We start from the raw sequence: 16,494 nt of genomic DNA, 5'->3' as shown, positions 1-16,494 counted from the left end.
ATTCCCCTTAGTGTCAAAAGATATGCAGGCTAGGTGGATTGACCATGCTAAATTCCCCTTAGTGTCAAAAGATGCACGGTTTAGATGGATTGGCCATACTAAATTGTCCCTTAGTGTCCAAAGATAGACAAGTTAGGTGGATTGGCCATGCTAAATTTCCCCTTAGTGTCCAAAGACGTGCAGGTAACGTGGATTGGCCGTGCTAAGTTGTCCCTTAGTGTCTCAAGATGTCTAGGTTAGGGGGATTGGCCATGCTAAATTGCCCCTTAGTGTCCAAAGATGTGCAGGTTAGGTGGATTGGCCATGATAAATTGCCCCTTGGTGTCAGGGGGATTAACAGGGTAAATATGTGGGGTTACAGTGATAGGGCCTGGGTGGGATTGTGGTTGGTGCAGGTTCCATGGGCTGAATGACCCCTTGCGCTGCGTGGATCCTACAATTTTTCTGCGATTCAGCTGAACAATGTAAGAAGCTGTTAGAACTCTGAAAAGTTCTTATCTACAAGTGGACTGTCCCCTGCTGTGTGACCGAGTTCCTTCCTCTGCCGCATCCCAGAGTCACTGTTGCAGCTGGTAAACTGAACAAACCGCGGGAACAGTGAGAAGTCTCTCAACACCAGGTCAAAGTCCGACAGGTTTATTTGGAATCACGAACTTTCGGAGCACTCGCCCGATGAAGGAGCAGCGCTCCGAAAGCTCGTGGTTCCAAATAAGCCTGTTGGACTTGAATCTGGTGTTGAGGGACTTCTTACTGCGCCCACCCCAGTCCAAAGCCAGCATCTCCACTCTGCTCAGAACACAGTCCTGATCTATCACTCGGAATGAAAAGGATTTGTCGAGTCGGTCCCAGGAGTGGAGATGGCTAATTCGCAGGAACGGTTTATTGTTTTTCTGCAGCCACCTATTGATTCTGGGGCCTGCGCTGCTGGTCCCCTCAGTCGGAGACGGGACTGAGCGCTAGTCTGGCGGATGGAGCCGGGGGAGTTCCAAGCAAAGGTTAATCAATCAGCCCAGCAGTGGTGGGACACCGCGATGGCTTGTGGAGTGAAGTCACGCTCATCGATCCAGACACCGCGAGCGGGAAGCCTGGCTGCAGTGGGACGGCGCACAGTTCATTCCTGTCAAAGTAGTTTTACTCTGTGAGGCTGACATAAAAAGAATGAGTAAACCCTCACTCGACCTTGCGAGGTTTCTCCGGTCTGTTGGCTTCGTTGATAGTGACTCTTTCAGCTGCACAATTTGAGGAGGATTCACAATAAGCCAGCCTCTGTTAGTGAGTTGAGTGTTCCTGGGCAGCTGATGGCATGACCTGTGTTTGACACACAGTTGTGGAAAAGTAGCATTTTTCCCTAACCCTGTTAAGTTTAAATTAGTGGGTTAGAATCACAGAGTTTGATTTTAACCCATTCACAAACCTTCCAGTTGCATGGTGTTAAAAATTGGGGTGTATAGTAATTACAGGCCATTCAGCCCATCCTAGCCTGTGTGTGAAATTTAAAAAAAAATTATTTGTAGTTCTTATTTTTAGTTTGCCTAAATTTTGTCTTGTTTTAATTTGAAATTTAAATTTTAAGATTTAATTGTAAAATTTTTATTTGTAATTTTTTTATTTTGAATTTGCCTAAAGTTTACCTTGTTTTAATTTTCTGATTTTGTTTTTAATCCCTGTCTAGGAATTGGAAGAAGCCAACTTGGGCAAACCAGGAGAAATTAAGGTAAGGATTTGATGCTGTTTCTAAAGAATTATATCTTACCGTATTGAAAGAAACTGATACGTGCGTGTAAACATAGAACAGTGTGTCTGTGCGCACAGCAGACTGGTAAGAGAGCATTCAAGATTTTTGTATACCTTTTTCCCCATTACTATCTGGTATTTTATCCAGTAGAGTTTAGAAGAGTAAGAGACGGTTTGATTGAAACCTTTAGAACTCTGAGAGGTATTGACAGGGTAAATGTGGGAAGGATGTTTCCCCCCTCATGGGTGAATCCAGAACTAAGGGGTCACTATTTAAAAATAAATTTAAAATTTATTTATTAGTGTCACGCATAGGCTGACATTAACGCTGCACTGAAGTTACTGCGAAAATCCCCTTGTTGCCACACTCTGGCACCTGTTCGGGTGCACCATTTAAGATCGAGATGAGACAATTTTTTCCTCTCAGTGGGTGCTGCATCTTAGGAATACTTCCCTGTCTGCCTGGGATTCCTCCGGGTGCTCCGGTTTTCTCCGACAGTCAGAAAGGCGTGCTAATTTTGTTTCGATTTGATTTATTATTGTCACATGTATTAGTATACAGTGAAAAGTATTGTTCCTTGTGCACTATACAGAAAAAACGTACCGTTCATAGAGAAGGAAATGAGAGAGTGCAGAATGCAGTGTTACAGTCATAGCTAGGGTGTAGGGAAAGAGCAACTCAGTGCAAGGTAGGTCCATTCGAAAGCCTGGTGACAGCAGGGAAGGAGCTGTTTTTGAGTCGGTTGAGTTTGATTAGGTGCATTGGCCATGCTAAATTCTCCCTCGGTGTACCCGAACAGGTGCCAGAGTGTGGCGACCAGGGAATTTTCACAGTAACTTCATCGCAGTGTTAATGTAAGCCTACTTGTCACACCAATAAATAAACTTCAAAATGAAATGCAAAAGGTGGATGAAACAGCCTTTGAATATTTTTAAGGTGGAGCTGGGTAGATTGTTGATGAGCAAGGGGGTGGAAGGTTATTGGGGGGAGGTGGGAAGTGTGCAGTCAGATCAGTCCATGATCTTATTGAATGGTGGAGCAGGCTCGAGGGGCTGTTTCTGACCAAGTTCTTGCCCAACTTGCAGGCTGGATGGGTTGGACGAATCTAGAGTGTGGTTCAAACTTGAGATGTTTAACACTGCCAAACATAAGGTGCTATCAGGAGAACACCTTTGAGGTGAACTGTGATATAAAAATGTGAGAGATGTTTCTTTGGCCACTGTTAGAAAGAAAGCATTCACCCAGTGGTGGGTCACATGCCGCCTATCTAGGACCCGAGTGCTGCCCAGCAGACATTATGTTGACTCGCGGTGTTGCAGACACGGGGAGAATGTGCAGACTCTGCACAGACAGTGACCCAAGCCGGGAATCGAACCCGGGTCCTTGGTGTTGTGAGGCAGCAGTGCTAACCACTGTCCCCCTGTGCTGCCCCATTTGGCATGTTGATGGGGCCCAAATCCTCTGACAAATGTCCTAAAGCATGAGGGCATCCCAGTGGCAGGAGGACGGGCGACCCAGAGGGGCACTGGTTTAAGATAATTTGCAAAAACAGAAGTCAAGGTTAAGATTTTTCTTCTAAAAATGCAGCAAGTTGTTGCGATTGGGAGGGCCCGACCTGAAGGGCGGTGGAAACAGATTCAATAGGAAGTTTTGAAAAGAAATTGAATCAATGCTGGGGTGGGGGTTTCCAACAGCGCTCACCCCAAGACCAGAATATCCCACCCAAGGTCAACAGAGCCTTGCGTGGTCAGTGTCCCACCCACCACGATTCCTGATGGGAAAACTCCACCCAATGTGTGTGAGCTGATGGGGAGAGGAGGACTGGGGACCAATTGGGTAGCTCTTTCAAAGGGCTAGCACAGATACAGTGGGCTGAAGGGCTTCCCTTGATTGCAGCAGTGACTAGTGGTGTGCCTCAGGGGTCAGTGCTGGGACCACAACTCTTCACAATGTACATTAATGATTTGGAGGAAGGAACAGAAGGCACTGTTGCTGAGTTTGCAGATGATACAAAGATATGTAGAAGGACAGGGAGTATTGAGGAAGTGGGGGTGTTGCAGAAGGATTTGGACAGGCTAGGAGAGTGGGCAAAGAAGTGGCAGATGGAATACAATGTGGAAAAGTGAGAGACTATGCACTTTGGGAAGGCAGAATGGAGGCATAGACTAAATGGGAACGTGCTTAGGAAATTAGACACACAAAGGGACTTGGGAATCATTGTTCAAGATTCTCTGAAGGTTAATGTGCAGGTTCAGTCGGCAGTTAGGAAGGCAAATGCAATGTTAGTATTCATGTCGAGAGGGCTAGAATACAAGAGCAGGGATGCACATCTGAGGCTGTATAAGGCTCTGGTCAGACTCCATTTGGAGAACTGTGAGCAGTTTTGGGCCCCATATCTAAGGAAGGATGTGCAGGCCTTGGAAAGGGTCCAGAGGAGGTTCACACGCCTGGAATGAAGAGCTTGTTGTGTGAGGAAATGGTTGAGGACTCTGGGTCTGTACTCGTTGGAGCTTAGAAGGATGAGGGGGGATCTTATTGAAACTTACAGGACGCTGCGAGGGCTGGTTAGAATGGACATGAAGAGGATGTTTCCACTAGTAGGAAAAACTAGGACCAGAGGGCACAACCTCAGGCTAAAGGGACGATCCTTTAAAACAGATGAGGAGGAATTTCTTCCGCCAGAGAGTGGTGAATGTGTTAAACTCTTTGCCGCAGAAGGCTGTGGAGGTCGGGTCATTAAGACAGAGATCGATAGGTTCCTGATTAATAAGGGGATCAGGGGTTATGGGGAAAAGGCAGGAGAATGGGGATGAGAAAAATATCAGCCATGATTGAATGGCAGAGAAGACTCGATGGGCCGAGTGGCCTGATTCTGTTCCTATGTCTTATGGCACGCTTATGCGTTCTGATCTTAACACACCGCGTGTGCCGTTTGAACTGACGAGGTGTTTTTGCAGGCCTCTCTGGAAGAAGTGGACAGTGAGCTGTTCCTGGTGCGAGAGGAGTTACAGAAGGTGTGGGACATGCTGCATGTTCGGAACAGCGAGCTGGAGGAGCAGCACCAAGAGCTGGAGTCTGCCCGGGGCCAGGTCAGAGCGTACACCTTACCCAGAGGGCAGAGAATCCGGCTCCCTCCTGGACCAGAGGGCAGTCAGACTGTCATGGGAACAGGAGGAGGCCATTCAGCCCCTCGAGCTTTTTTTAAAAACGAGAAATCCCTACTTGAGATGAGGGCATGGCTGGCAAGGCCAATCATCTGTAATAATCCTCTGAATGCCACGATAGACCATTACAGAGCCAACCTCTGGAGTCGCATGTTGGTCAGACCAGGTCAAGTTGGCAGATTTCCTTCCCTAAAGGATATTAGTGAACCAGATGGCTTTTTCCAACAATTAGAATTTTAATTCCAGATTTTTACTGAATTCACATTTCGCCGTCTGTCGTAGTAGGATTCGAACCAGATGGATTTTTAACAACAATTGTCAATAGTTTCATGGTCACCGTTTGATTTGATGTGATTTATTATTGTCGTGTGTATTAACATATATTGTTTCTTGTGTGCTATATAGACAAAGCATACTTTTCATAGAGAGGAAAGGAGAGAGTGCGGAATGTAGTGTTACAGTCATAGCTAGGGTATAGAGAAAGATCAACTTAATGCGAGGTAGGTCCATTCAAAAGTCTGACAGCAGCAGGGAAGAAGTTGTTCTTGAGTCAGTTGGTACGTGACCTCAGACTTTTGTATCATTTTCCCGACGGAAGAAGGTGGAAGAGAGAATGTCCGGGGCGCGTGGGGTCCTTGATTTATACTGGCTGCTTTTCCAAGGCAGCGGGAAATGTAGACGGAGCCAATGGACGGGAGGCTGGTTTGTCCTCCCCTTTGCTGTATCTGGAGTTGCAGAAGTACCAGGCTGGTCTGCACAATCAGAATCATAGAACCCTACAGTGCAGGAAGAGGCCATTCAGCCCATCGTGTCTGCACCGAACACAATCCCACCCAGGCCCTACCCCCATATCCATATATGCTATACCCACTAATCCCTCTAACCTACACATCCCTGGACATTGAGGGGCAATTTCTTAGCATGGCCAATCAACCTAACCCACGCATCTTTGGACTGTGGGAGGAAACCGGAGCACCCGGAGGAAACCCATGCAGACATGAGGAGAATGTGCAAACTCCACACAGACAGTGACCTGAGCCGGGAATCGAACGCAGGACCCTGGAGCTGTGAAACAACAGTGCTAACCACCGTGCTACTGTGCAATCCTGTTGGCACTGCCACTGGGTTGCACTCAATGGGGCATCAAAGTGCACGTTGCGGTATTTCCCCTGTATCTCAGGGCAGCACAGGCGGCTAGCACTGCTGCCTCACAGCGTCAGGGACCTGGGTTTGATTCGCACCTTGGGTAACTGCCTTGTGGAGTCTGCACGTTCTCCCAGTGTCTGTGTAGGTTTCTTCCGGGTGCTCCAGTTTCCTCCCGCAGTACAAGAATGTGTGGGTCATGTGGATTGGCCATGCCAAATTATCCATTAGTGTCCCAAGATGTGCAGGTTAGGCGAAATGGGCCTTCTTTTCCCTTAATGCCCCCAGTAACCCCTGCCTCCCGTATCAATCAAAAATCCGTCAATCAGATAATCAGTGATCCACGGCCCCTACCACTCTGTGGGAGGGAACTCCAAAGACTCGCCTCCCTCTGAGAGAAGAAATTCCTCCTCCTCCTCCTCCTCCTCCTCCTCCTCCTCCTCCTCCTCCTCCTCCTCCTCCTCCTCCTCTCCGTCATGCGTGGGGCCTCCTCCTTATTAAACTGATGTCTTCTCAGCATCCACCCACCCCCCTGTCAATGGCCCCTCGGGATCTTAAATATTCCAATATGGGGAAGCAATTGCCTAGTGGTATTATTGCTAGACTATAAATCCAGAAACTCACCTTGTTCCCCAGAACATTAGCTTTGAATTATAGAATCCTACAGTGCAGAAGGAGGCCGTTCGGCCCATTGAGTGTGCACTGACCACAATCCCACCCAGGACCTATCCCCATAACCTCATGCATTTACCCTAGCTAGTCTCCCTTTTGATTTGATTTCTTATTGCCACATGTATTAGCATATAATGAAAAGCATTGTTTCTTGCGCGCTGTACAAACAAAGCATACCGTTCATCGAGAAGGAAAAGAGAGAGTGCAGAATGTAGTGTTATGGTTATAGCTGGGGTATAGAGAAAGGATCAACTTAATGCAAGGTAGGTCCATTCAAAAGTCTGACAGCAGCAGGGAAGAAGCTGTTCTTGAGTCGGTCGGTACGTGAGCTCAGACTTTTGAATCTTTTCTCCAAAGGAGGAAGGTGGAAGAGAGAATGTCCGGGGTGCATGGGGGTCCTTAATTATGCTGGCTGCTTTCCCAAGGCAGTGGGAAGTGTAGACAGAGTCAATGGATGGGAGGCTGGTTTGCCTGATGGATTGGGCTAGGTTCACGATCTTTTGTAGTTCCTTGTGGTCTTGGGCAGAGCAGGAGCCCAAACCAAGCTGTGATACAACCGGAAAGATTGATTTCTACGGTGCATCTGTAAAAGTTGGTGAGAGTTGTAACTGACATGCTAAATTTCCTTAGTCTTCTGAGAAAGTAGAGGGGATGGTGGGGCTTTCTTAACTATAGTGTCAGCATGGGGATTGTTGGTGATCTGGATACTTCAAAACTTGAAGCTCTCGACCCTTTCTACTTCATCCCCATTGATGTAGACAGGCAATTTGACCCCTGACACTAAGGGGCAATTTAGCATGGCTGACCCACCGAACCCACACATCTTTGGACCATGGCAGATGGTGGAATTTGAATTCAATTTAAAAAAATAATCTGGAATTAAGAGTCCATTAATGAGCATGAAACCATTGTCGATTGTTGGAAAAACATTGTCGATTGTTGGTTCACTGATGTCCTTTAGGGAAGGAAATCTACTGTCCTTACTCTACATGTGACTCCAGGGCCACAGCAATGTGTTTGACTCTCAACTGCCCTCCAAGGGCGACTAGAAATGGGCAATAAATTAAAGTTCATTTATTTGTCACAAGTAGGCTTACATTAACATGCTATGAAGCTGCTGTGAAAATCTCCCAGTCGCCACACTCTGACGCCTGTTCAAGTGCATTGAGGGAGAATTTAGCTTTGACAATGAACCCTAACCAGCACGTCCCGTGTTCCCTGAATGAATACAAAAGTAAGATCACCCCTCATTCTTCTGAACTCCAATGACTATCGGTCAAATATGGAATCAAATTGTGGGCTTTCTGGTTCGACCCTCAGAGTCGCCAATGGCTATTCTGGATTTCTTTGTTGAGTCTACACAATGTCCTGGTGGAGTTTTGCTCATGTAACCTGACTAAATGAATGTGCAAAGAAAGGAGAAAACCCTGTCCCTCCCTTTATTTCTCTCTGTTGGTCTTGTGTGTTAGGTTGATGATTGGATGGCGAAGAGGTCAAAGGTGACTGTCCGGAACGGCCCCAAGTATACAGTGAGATAACATTACAACGATTCTCTCTAACACTCTCTCTAACTGACCCTGTTGACAATTTCAACAGCAGCCATTTTGTCTTGCCAATGTCCTGTGCCCTGTCTGAAATCCTAACTAACACAATGGACGCCAGCTTGTTTACCCTCTTTCCCAGAGCTTCTGGCTTGCCTCTTTTTTTTTTTTAAAAAATATATATTTTCCAATTTCTCTTGACTTCCCCACTTGCTACAGCCAGTTCCATCGAGATTTCCCCCATCGTCAAAGACTCCGAGTAAGACATTTGCTTCCAAAACACCTCGAGGTCCGTCAACAGTCGAGGCAGCAATTTTATCCGTGTGAATGCGACCCAAAGTGAACGTCTGGAACTTTGCTCCTTATTTTAATGGCCTGGGACTTCTGAGCTCCAGAGTGTTGTAACAGGGGGATTGGGGGTTGGTAAAACCACCCCTACCTCCCATTGGAGGGTCCCAGGTTCTAGATTCCCCTCCCCATCCAATGAGGGGAAACATTCTCTCAGCATCCACTCTCCCATTGGACAATTGCCCCGCTATAGAAGACACTCAAACATTTGACTTTAATCCCAAACCTTGGATAGCTCGAATTTGTCTGACTAGAATCGTTACCCAGGAAGGTAACAGTTCCCAACTCTGAGGGAACTGTAGTGCTACCACCATGCCTCCCTCTGCCCCGTCCACTCCTTGACTACTCCGGCTCAATCCCCCCAACAATGGAGTTCTCTTGGAACCCATGTGACCTTCCCCCAACTGCCACTAAAATCTACCCCCCCCCCCCCCCAAACGATCGCTACTAGCTACCTCTCTGACTCTGCTGCTCACACCCCCTCACCCCGCCCCCCCCAACATCTTCTCCCAACGACCCAATTCCCACTCCCTCCCACGCTGACCCCCACACCCACTGCAACTGACCGCCCGATACTCACGCCATTTCCCCCTCCCTACCCTACCCAACTTACCTCACCAACCGACCTCTTCCCCAGCCTTTCAAAATGGTCGGACCTTTAACCCGACCCACTGTGTTGCAGTTGGTGCTGCAGGGTCGGAGGACCGGAGGGCCTGGTTTCCTCACTGTGGACTCCGGTGCCCTCGACTCAAGAGCCTCCCGCAGTCGGCCCTGCTCGCCTGGCCCTGAGGTGGAAGGTCAGACGAGAAAGAAGCAACTGGATTTCAAGGTGATAAATCTGGGAGTCGAATGACAATCACACTCAGCCAGTCCATCGAAGCTCTGAGCCAATGCCTTTTGCCTGACTGGGTGTTACTGAGAAGACGTTTGTGTGGGCATACTCCTACAGGTGGCACAGTGGTTAGCACTGCTGCCTCACAGCGCCAGGGACCTGGGTTCGATTCCCGGCTCGGGTCACGGTCTGTGTGGAGATTTCACGTTCTTCCCATGTCTGCGTGGGTTTCCTCTGGGTGCTCCCGTTTCCTCCCACATTCCAAAGATGTGCAGTTTAGGTGCATTGGCCGTGCTGAATTCTCCCTCAGTGTACCCGAACAGGCGCCAGAGTGTGACAACTAGGGGATTTTCATAGTAAGTTCATTGCAGTGTTGATGTAAGCCTACTTGTGACTAATAAATAATAAACATAAGGAAACATGATCATTCTCTTTAATTTATGCTCTTAGTCTGAATTTTTTAAGGATTAAAGCAGAACATAATGCACAAAACAAGCTGATGGTTAAAATGCTGTGCACCCTCATTTATATACTTCCAACCCACCATAGAATCCCGACAGTGCAGAAAGAGGCCATTCAGCCCATCCAGCCTGCTTCAACAACAATCCCACCCAGGCCCTATCCCTGTAACTCATATTTAGCCCTCTAATCCCTCTAGTCTATGCAACCTGGGACACTAAGGGGCAATTTAGCACGGCCAATCCATCTGCACATCTTTGGATTGTGGGAGGAAACAGGAGCATCTGGAGGAAACCCACACTGACATGGGGAGAATGTGCAGACTCCATGCACTCTCTCTCTCTCTCCCCAGTCTCTCTCTTATTTTTATTGGCTCTTTTTTTCCTTTCTTTTCTGACTCCTTGCGTCCTTTTTCTTGCTCTTTCCTCATTTACTTTCCTCATCCTCGTTTGTTCCTTTCATATGAAAGAGGAGTGGGTGGGGGCTGTTCGGCCTCTTGACCCTGCTTCTCTATTTAATAATGGTGGCACAATTTAGCATGTCCAGTTCACCTAACCTGCTCATACTTGGACTGTGGAAAGAAACCGGAGCACCCGGAGGAAACCCACGGGGACGAAGTGCAAACTCCACATAGACGGTGGCCCAAGCTGAGAATTGATCCCAGGTCCCTGACACTGAGAGACAGCAGGGCTAACCACCGTGCTGCCCCATGGTATGTCCATTCAAAAGTCTGATGGCAGCAGGCAAGTCTGGCGATGTGAGACAGCAGTGTTCAGATTTGATTTATTATTGTCACATGTATTAGCATGTAGTGTAATCATTTGTTGTGCACTCTATACGAACAAAGCACACCGTTCATAGAGAAGGAAAGGAGAGAGTGCAGAATGTAGTGTTACAGTCATAGCTAGGGTGTAGAGGAAGATCAACTTGATATGAGGTAGGTCCATTCAAAAGCCTGATGGCTACAAATCATTTGCTGTTCCTTATATTCTGCCCAATCTTCTGGCCTTCCTCCCTGTCTGCACAATTTATGATACTTTAACCTTCCCAGTTACCAAAGATTCTGTATCCATCCCCTGGACTTTTTCTTGCTTGTTAGAATGTATCTAATCTGAGATACTGCCTGAAATGTCTGCTATTGCATCTCCACGGGCCTATCTCTTAAACTATCTCTTTTGGTCTATCCCTTAATTTATTTTGTCTCAAACACTCTCACGGACAGATCTGGTCGCGTGCCGTACAATTTTCTAACCTTACTCCATAAGAACTCGGAGCAGGAGTAGGCCATCTGGCCCCTCGAGCCCGCTCCGCCATTCAATAAGATCGTGGCTGATCTTTTAGTGGACTCAGCTCCACTTACCCGTCCGCTCACCATAACCCTTAATTCCTTTACTGTTCAAATATTTATCTGTCTCTGCCTTAAAAACATTCAACGAGGTAGCCTCAACTGCTTCACTGGGTAGAGAATTCCACAAGTTTGCAATGCTTTGTGTGAAGAAGTTCTCCCTTAACTCAGTCCTAAATCTGCTCCCACTTATTTTGTGGCCAATCCCCCTTGTTCTAGTTTCACCCACAACAGTGGGAACAACTTCCCTGCTTCTATCTTATCTGTTCCCTTCATAATCTGAGATGTTTCCATAAGATCTCCCCTCATTCTTCTGAATTCTAATGAGTATAGCCCCAGTCTACTCAGTCTCTCCGCATAAACCAACCCCCTGAACTCCAGAATCAATCTACTGAATCTCCTCTGCACACGCTCCAGTGCCAGTATATCCTTTCTCAAGGAGACTAACACTGTACACAGTACTCCAGATGTGGCCTCACCAGCACCTTATACAGCTGCAACATAACCTCGCTGTTTTTAAACTCCATCCCTCTAGCAATGAAGGACAAAATTACATTTGCCGCCTTAATTACCTGCTGCACCTGCAAACAAACTTTTTAAAGTTAAAAGGTAAAGTTTGTTTATTAGTCACAAGTAAGGCTTACATTAACACTGCAATGAAGTTAGTGTGAAATTCCCCTGGTTGCCACACTCGGGCACCTGGTCGGGTCAACGTACCTAACCAGGACGCCTTTCAGATTGTGGGAGGAAATCGGAGCACCCGGAGGAAACCCACGCAGACACGGGGAGAATGTGCAGGCTCCACACAGAGAGTGACCCAAGCCGGGAATCGAACCCAGGTCCCTGGCGCCGTGAGGCAGCAGTGCTGACCGCTGTGCAGCCCGCAACGTTTTGTGACTCATACACAATGTTGCCTGCCTAGTGGGCATTCCTTTAACGTGCAAAGCATTGGGTAGCGTGGTGGGGGTTCACTCTTTTCCATTGGATTAAATCCGTGAAGAGTAACTTTATCCTCGTGTTTACAGTAGGGAGGTTTAGTTTGTTCGGTCGGGTGCCTTTCTGCAGACTGTGTTCGATTATTCAGTGAGTCATTTCAGTGACTCCTAGAAGAATATAAAATTTCACAGTAATGTGTGAATCATCAGTGTGGAAGTGGGCCGTCTGTTCCATTTGGACCACTGGAGGATTTGTGATTACTGGAACGGTAACATCAGCAGAAATCAGCCACGAAGTAATCTCCAAAAGTGATGCTGAAGTCATCACCATAAACAATGACACCATTCCTTCCCTTAAAGACCCAATTGTTCTTTTTTTCTAGGTTTCTGACTGTGTTCCAAATCGACTCAACCCAATCTGTTGTCACTTGCGTTGAGCTAATATCTTCTAAAGCAATGAATATCGAAGAGTAATGGGTGATATAATTGATGTGTTTAGAATAACTAAAGGATTCAGTACAAGTTTTTTATTTATTCGTTTGTGGGACATGGGAGCCACTGGCTGGGCCAGCATTTATTGCCCCTCCCTCGTTGCCCGAGGGCAGTTGAGAGTCAACCACATTGCCCTGGAGTCACACGTAGGCCAGGTAAGTATAGCAGATTTCCCCCTCTAAAGGGCATTAGTGAACTTCAATGATTTAGTTATGGAGGAGGTGATGGCCTAGTGGTATTATCGCAGGGCTATTGATCCAGAAACTCAACTGACGTGGGTTCGAATCCCGCCAGGGCAGATGGTGGAATTTGAATTTGAATTCAATTTTTAAAAAAAATCTGGAATTCAAAATCTACTGAATTGTTGGAAAAACCCATCTGGTTCACTAATGCTCTTTAGGGAAGGAAATCTGCTGTGCTTACCTGGTCTGGCCTACATATGATTCCAGAGCCACAGCAATGTGGTTGACTCTCAACTGCTGTTGAAGGGCAACTAGGGATGGGAAATAAATGCTGGCCAGCCAGCGCCATGTCCCACGAATGAATAAGTAAAAATAAACGAGGTAAGTTTTTCTGACAATTGACAATGGTTTTGTGGTCATCAGTAAGTTCTTAATTCCAGATAGTTTTTATCAAATTCAAATTTGACCAGCTGCTGTGTTGGGATTCGAACCCGGGTCCCCAGAACTTTAGCTGAGGTTCTGGATTTACAATCAAGCGATAATATCACTGGGCCATTGCCTCCCCATAAAGATAAAGGGAAACTATTTCCTCTGAATTGGGGGGGGGGGTGTCCAGAGGAAAGGAGGAATAACGACATTAGGGTTAGGTCAGGAAGGACGGCAGATACACGGTTGTGGAGATCTGGAACACTGCGCTATGAAACTGCTGAGGCTGGGCGGAGTGAGGGGGCTATTGGGCGACACGGTGGCACAGTGGTTAGCACTGCTGCCTCTCAGCGCCAGGGACCCAAGTTCAATTCCGGCCTCGGGTCACTGTGTCTGTGTGGCATTTGCACGTTCTCCCCATGTCTGCGTGGGTTTCCTCTGGGTGCTCCAGTTTTCTCCCACAGTCCAAAGATGTGTGAGTTAGGTTGATTGAACAAAGAAAATTACAGCACAGGAACAGGCCCTTCGGCCCTCCAAGCCTTCACCGACCATGCTGTCCTACTGAACTAAAACCTCTTACCCTTCCTGGGACCCAATCCCTCTATTTCCATCCTATTCATATATTTGTCAAGATGCCTCTTAAAAATCACTATCGTATCCGCTTCCATACCTCCCCTGGCAGTGAGTTCCAGGTACCCACCACTCTCTGTGTTTAAAAAAAAAACTTGCCTCGTACATCTTCTTTAAACCTTGCCCCTTGCACCTTAAACCTATGGCCCCTAGCAATTGATTGGCTGTGATAAATTGACCCTAGCATAAGGGGATTAGTGGGGTAACTATATGGGGTTGCGGGAATAGGGCCTGGGTGAGATTGTGGTCAGTCCAAACTCAATAGGCCGAATGGCCTCCTTCTGCTATGTAGGGATTCTAATTGAAGATTTCAACACTGAAGTTGACAATGTTTTGTTGGGTCAGGGTGTTAAAGGTGAATGAGCCTCCATTCTCAGAGTTACAAAGCCAGTGTGCGGCGTAGAGAGGGCGAGCCTTTAATCCTCCTCCGTGCTTGCTCCAATACCAATTCCAATCCAAATTGAATCCAATGCACTGTCTCCACAAGACAGACGCATAAGATCCAAGCTGACAAGAAGAGGCATTACACCTGATCCCAGGTTAAATCTTAGTCAGGAGGCCGAGAGTGATGGAACCAGGGTGGGTAGATAGAGGTAAGACTGAGATCAGCCTTGATCTCATTGAGCGGTCGAACAGGTTTGAGTGGCCACCATCTCCTTCTCCTCTCTTTGTCACACAGTTGGCACAATTTTTAAGGAGTCAGGTGGCATGAAAGATCAGGCGAATGGGCAAGGATTTAAATTGGTGTGATTGGAAGCAATGTGGTTTACCATAGGGTTTCGCATGGAGTTGGACAATGGGCGGGATTTTTCCAGCTGTGCTCACCCCCAACACCAGAAGATCCCGCCCAAGATCAACGGACCTCTGCACAGTCTGCCCCCAACCCCCTGCCCGCTGTGATTCCCGTGGCGAGCGGGATGGGAGAATCCCACCCGGTAACTATTGGCAGATCACAACCGAAGCTGGTCTCCTTCACACCTGATGTGGAGATGCCGGCGTTGGACTGGGCTAAAACAGAAAGAAATCCCACAACACCAGCTTAAAAATCCAACAAGTTTATTTGTAGCAAACGCCCCAAGCTTTCGGAACACTTTCGGAGAACTCCCAGCCCACCTGATGAAGGAACAATGTGTTCCGAAAGCTTGGGGCATTTGCTACAAATAAACTTGTTGGACTTTAAGCTGGTGTTGTGGGATTTCTTTGTTTCTCCTTCACACCTGACAGCTTAAACTTTCCAGTAAGATTGCTGGGAATATATCCGGGTAGCTGCATTAGTTTATCCTCCTGTTGCAGCCTCTCAGCCATTGAGCGATGCTAACCCCATGCTCTGCAGGTGAATGTGCATTAACCGGGTTAGGCTGCGGAAGATATTCTGATTTAGTTTGCAACTGTTTTATTGTGATCGGTGCGCACGTACTGGTTTCCGCTCTACCCTTCTGGACCCTCTCCCAGTCTGGAAGCCTCCCCTGCTGCCTGGGGGTGAGCCCACACTCCGGTACGTGCTGCAATGACCATCTCCTGCTCCGAAGCAGGACCTGGTTTGCTCTTAAAATGAGTTTCTAACGTTGTGGTCCTGCACAGGAGCTGTCGCTGGGGTCCGCAAACACGCGGGTCGGTCAGTATACACCCATCTCAGTGAGAGCCAACCGGCCTTTATTTGGCCAACACCACGCGGGCGTTGTGAAAGGAGAAATTTGATTGTGGCGTTGCTGGGGCCTGCGTTGTTTCATCTCTGTCGCGTTAACGGTGCACGTTTCCCCTTCTCCTTCCACAGTACACAGAGTGTAGCTCGGAGAATCAGAGGCTGGAACTCTTGGTCACTTCACTAAAGCAGCAGATTTCGGAAAAGTAAGTTGAGTGAATAATGTGTCCAACTCTTCCCCCTCTCCCCCTCCCCCTCCCCCCCCGTCCCCCGTCGTGTAATTGTGCTGCGATTGTGTCACAACTTTCTAGAAAATGTTACGAGCTGTGACCCCTCGCACGAGGGTCATGCCTACCCTCTCTGACTCACAGCGTTGGATTCAAGCTGAGATGATTGCAGGTCAGGGAGCAATAACGTTCTTTGCTAATGGCCTACTTTAGGAGTGTGCTGGCCTAATGTCACTGAGTGACTCACCGCCCTCCAGTCAAAGGAATCGATGCTGCCCGGGGGGTTAATATTAACTGACTGACTCATCCCTTCAAAGCAAGGAGTCTCCCTCCTATTCTTTGACTGTGTTGAGTTGTCGCTGAAGTGTCCAAAGGTTCAAGGGGTAAAGATGTGATGTTACGTTGATGCTGTGTCAGAGAGTCAGTGCAGTCTCGATGGGCTGAATGGCCGCCTCCTGCACTGTAGGGATTCTATAAAAACAGCAAGTCTTGGAGTTTGGTGCTTCGAGAAAATTCCTCCATGTGTAAGCAGGGCTCGGGAGAATAAACTAAGGGAAGCTGAGAGTGGAGGGGTAGGGTTGGAGTAGCTGGTGGAACCTGTCTGATTGGGTAGCTGGGAGCAATGCAAATGCACAGACATGTACTGCGGGTGTGTAAAATTCAAATTTCTGAAATATACATCCCAACAGCATACGATCTGGGACAATGATCTCAGTCATGG

At 47.6% G+C, this 16,494-nt stretch overlaps 1 protein-coding gene across 1 annotated transcript in view; it reads left to right on the top strand.

Annotated features, from left to right (window-relative positions):
• The window catches only part of LOC145360664 (uncharacterized), a 104,126-nt gene that overhangs the window by 58,491 nt on the left and 29,141 nt on the right, over positions 1–16,494 (top strand). Inside the window, exons 21-23 of the mRNA XM_080216012.1 lie at positions 1,673–1,714; positions 4,693–4,824; positions 15,679–15,752. Of these exons, the coding sequence (XP_080072138.1) occupies positions 1,673–1,714; positions 4,693–4,824; positions 15,679–15,752 (248 nt within the window). The remainder of the gene's footprint in view (positions 1–1,672; positions 1,715–4,692; positions 4,825–15,678; positions 15,753–16,494) is intronic.

The sequence above is a fragment of the Carcharhinus amblyrhynchos genome, chromosome 32 (assembly GCF_965287045.1).
Source record: "Carcharhinus amblyrhynchos chromosome 32, sCarAmb.v2.hapA, whole genome shotgun sequence".
NCBI classification, from domain to species: domain Eukaryota; kingdom Metazoa; phylum Chordata; class Chondrichthyes; order Carcharhiniformes; family Carcharhinidae; genus Carcharhinus; species Carcharhinus amblyrhynchos.
The sequence above is the reverse complement of the archived record's forward strand: the minus strand, read 5'-3'. Positions and strand labels throughout refer to the sequence as shown.